Below are 3,525 nucleotides of genomic sequence, written 5' to 3' on the forward strand. Positions count from 1 at the left end.
GCGATAGGCTCCATAAAATTCACACTCAACAACATTCAACTGTATGAGACCCGAACGGCCCGAAACAAAAGGTTCATCCCGCAGACACGGGAACGCCCCACCCCCCGCCCCCACCGGTGAACCTGCCAGCTATAATTGGTTAGGCTTGCTGCACTACGCTCCATCCATAGGCCGACTGCCCCTGTCAATCAACGACTGTTGTTCGTAGTCGCCTCGAGTGAGACGCGCTGATCGTCGCTCCTGCTGCCCTGATTCATTCTGCGGGTGAGGAGACACATCTCTGGATTTGGGGGAAACTTGATGCGGCCGGGAGGACTGAGGGGAGGAGCGCATGAAGGTATGTTTATTTGGGACTCTCGAAACCTGCCCTGAATGCTGTTTGCCCATCATTTACAGAATTGTACATTTTTACAATAAGAAAACGAAGTGCAAAAGTCTAGAATAAGGACAGGTCCTATACCCATCACCTCCTGTCCACCACGTTTTAGGCTTTGTTCACTCAGTCAGTGGGCAGGTTGAGTGAAACTTTACAATTGCAAGACTGACCTCTCGCAATTGCCTTTGTTTCAATAAAACGTCGTTGGTCAAATTGTCTTTAGATAGCTGCTTAAATAGTGAACTACTAGAGGGGGTGGGGTGTATAGCCCCACTACAGATATAGAGGGGCTGAACGGTGCGCCCATCCTGGGGCTTGGATTTGCTATGAGTCCATGAATTGATATTGATGCAGTAATTGTGTGATCAGGGGGAGGTATAGTACCGGGTAATTGTAGCCATATACTAGTAGGTTTTATGTTGATGTTTAATCATACTTTTCCATTGAAGGGGTGTGGTGCTGAAAATGATGACTGTCCCATATGGATGTCAAACAATGGGTCCAGAATGGCAGGTGGATTCCCAGCTCTTCCTGGTTTGTTGTTGTCGTGCTAAACATCTTGTACTCGGATAGCAGCTTGTCCAACTCAGATCTACTATTTCTGTTCTGATGAGCAGCACGTTCAGGCTTTGTTTAGCCGAAATGACCTATAGAGCGGGAGAGAGCAACAGAAGGGAGCAGACATGAAAGTCCACATCTCTCATAGCTATTATTATAGTTTTGTATTTTTCATTTGTTTTCATTTTTAATTTTCGTTTTTTTACTTTGTTCTCAGAGTGGGTTTGCTCGTTTCGCTTTATTTTTTTTATTGTTTAAACTTGTTTATTTTACTTTAGTAAATGTTTGTAATGTAAAATGAATGCACTTTAATTTGGGGGCTATTATGTCAGGGGTCACGTTTAAGAAGTTCAGAATATGTAACGTGTAATGCATCGCTTTATGACTCAGCCGTGTAGACATCAGAGTAAACATTCTCTGTCTTTTCATGTTATTTTAGTTAGTTTTGTAAGTTACGATATTGTTTCAATTAATAATTTATTTAGCAAGTATTTTACAGTTTGTTTTATTTACACCTTGTTTTTGTTTCTAGTATAGTTTGAGTTAACTATAATAACCTTGCTACACACACGCACACACACGATCACACCAAAGAAGATGTATCCTGCTCCATGACAGAGGAGGGGTATAATAACGTAGGTGATACAGTCACACACAGACAGGTGTTGGTGTACATGGGTGTGATATGTTTGTATTGAGGCTGTAAATCCTTGTATAATGCCTCTCAACATCAAAGCAAACATTCTCTGGGGTCAAGGCAACTTATACACAAACTCCCACATGCAACACACACACACACACACACACACACACACACACACACACACACACACACACACACACACACACACACACACACACACACACACACATGCCATACACAAATACCAGTCTCTCTCTCTCTCACTCTCTCTCTCTCTCTCTCTCTCTCTCTCTCTCTCTCTCTCTCTCTCCTCTCTCTCTCTCTCTCTCTCACACACACATAAACACGCAATGCACGCACAAACACACACACACACACACCTACACACACACACACACACACACACATACACACACACACACACACACACACACACACACACACACACACACACACACACACACACACACACACACACACACACACACACAAACAAAGATCAGTCTCAGAGAAACACAGCTCAGCAGACAGCAAAAGACCACAATTGCTCATAAATCCAACTGCATTAAACTAAAAGCGTGTGTGTGTGTGTGTGTGTGTGTGTGTGTGTGTGTGTGTGTGTGTGTGTGTGTGTGTGTGTGTGTTTGTGCGTGCATGCATGCATGTTTATGTTGTGTGTGTTCAGGTAGTGTTACATAAAGCCACATGTTAGTTGAGACCGGTTGGCTATAGTGGGATTCGGGGAGATTAGCCCTGTGTGACGATTCCCATGGTGTGGGCATTCCAGGAATGTTGGAATTACACGCTTTTCCATGGAAGCAGGGTGGGAATACTCACTCAGGCCTTCGCGCCACTATGAGTTTCAGCTTGCAAATGATAACTTAATAGTGTGTGTGTTGTGTGTGTGTGTGTGTGTGTGTGTGTGTGTGTGTGTGTGTGTGTGTGTGTGTGTGTGTGTGTAGCTATCAGATAACTCTTATTACATTAGCCTGCTCTCCCATAGGAGATTCATTGGATACACTTACAACTTACAGCCAACAGCCCTACACACTTAACTACTGTGTGTGTGTGTGTGTGTGTGTGTGTGTGTGTGTGTGTGTGTGTGTGTGTGTGTGTGTGTGTGTGTGTGTGTGTGTGTGTGTGTGTGTGCGTGTGCGTGTAAACGTACATACGCACGTGCATGTGTCTGTACATATGCACACCTAGTGGACTGCATACCCTCACCCTCCATACAGCTTTAGGTGGTAATAAGTAGCTCACCATGAGCTCGACTGTTGTGTTGTGAATGAGGTGAACCACAGAATGCGGGGAGGTTCGCCTCTGAGGGAAGAGAATGTTCTGGAGCGCTGATGCAAGAAAGTAAACAATGAAGGCTCTGAGACTCAAGGCGTCCTTGGCAGAGATGAGGAGGAGGTTCTGTGGAAAGTGACCATGCTTCCTCTGAGAGGAAGATAAGGACCTTCTCTCGTCACTTCCTGGACCCATGCAAACGGAAAAGCCTGCCATTATAGCCTCCTCCGTCTGGCGTCTGCCAGGTGCACAAGCTGCTGCAGACCAAAAAAAACAAAAACAACCTCGGAGACATTCCCCTCCTAGCTCGGTGTGGATGAATTAATAGCTGTTTTATTATGTAGAGAGAGTCAGATTTGATAAGAATTAGGGCTGAACGATTAATTGATTTAAAATCGAAATCGCGGTTTGAAATGATGATTTAGCAAATCGGCAAAAATATATATATCGCACAATTTTATTTTATTTTATTATAATTTTTTATTTTATTTATTTAACCAGGAAGTCCCATTGAGATACAAAATCTCCTTTGCAAGTTGTTATTATTGTTGTAGGAACGGTTTGGGAGAGGGAGGTAAGGGGTTTTAGATTGTGTGTTGTGAAGTTTAGACTTCAGAGAGGGAGAGTAAAGTACAGAAAAAAGGTACCGTTGGGTACC

The 3,525-nt window shown here is 43.8% G+C and overlaps 1 protein-coding gene across 1 annotated transcript in view; it reads left to right on the top strand.

The window, feature by feature from the left end:
- The first annotated feature begins 263 nt into the window (after positions 1–263).
- Positions 264–3,525, top strand: part of cttnbp2nlb (CTTNBP2 N-terminal like b) — an 84,154-nt gene continuing 80,892 nt past the window's right edge. The window contains exon 1 of the mRNA XM_084332819.1: positions 264–337. Coding sequence (XP_084188945.1) covers positions 332–337 — 6 coding nt within the window. The 5' untranslated portion in view covers positions 264–331. The remainder of the gene's footprint in view (positions 338–3,525) is intronic.

This window comes from Notolepis coatsorum, assembly GCF_963971535.1.
Source record: "Notolepis coatsorum genome assembly, chromosome: 17".
Taxonomy (NCBI): domain Eukaryota; kingdom Metazoa; phylum Chordata; class Actinopteri; order Aulopiformes; family Paralepididae; genus Notolepis; species Notolepis coatsorum.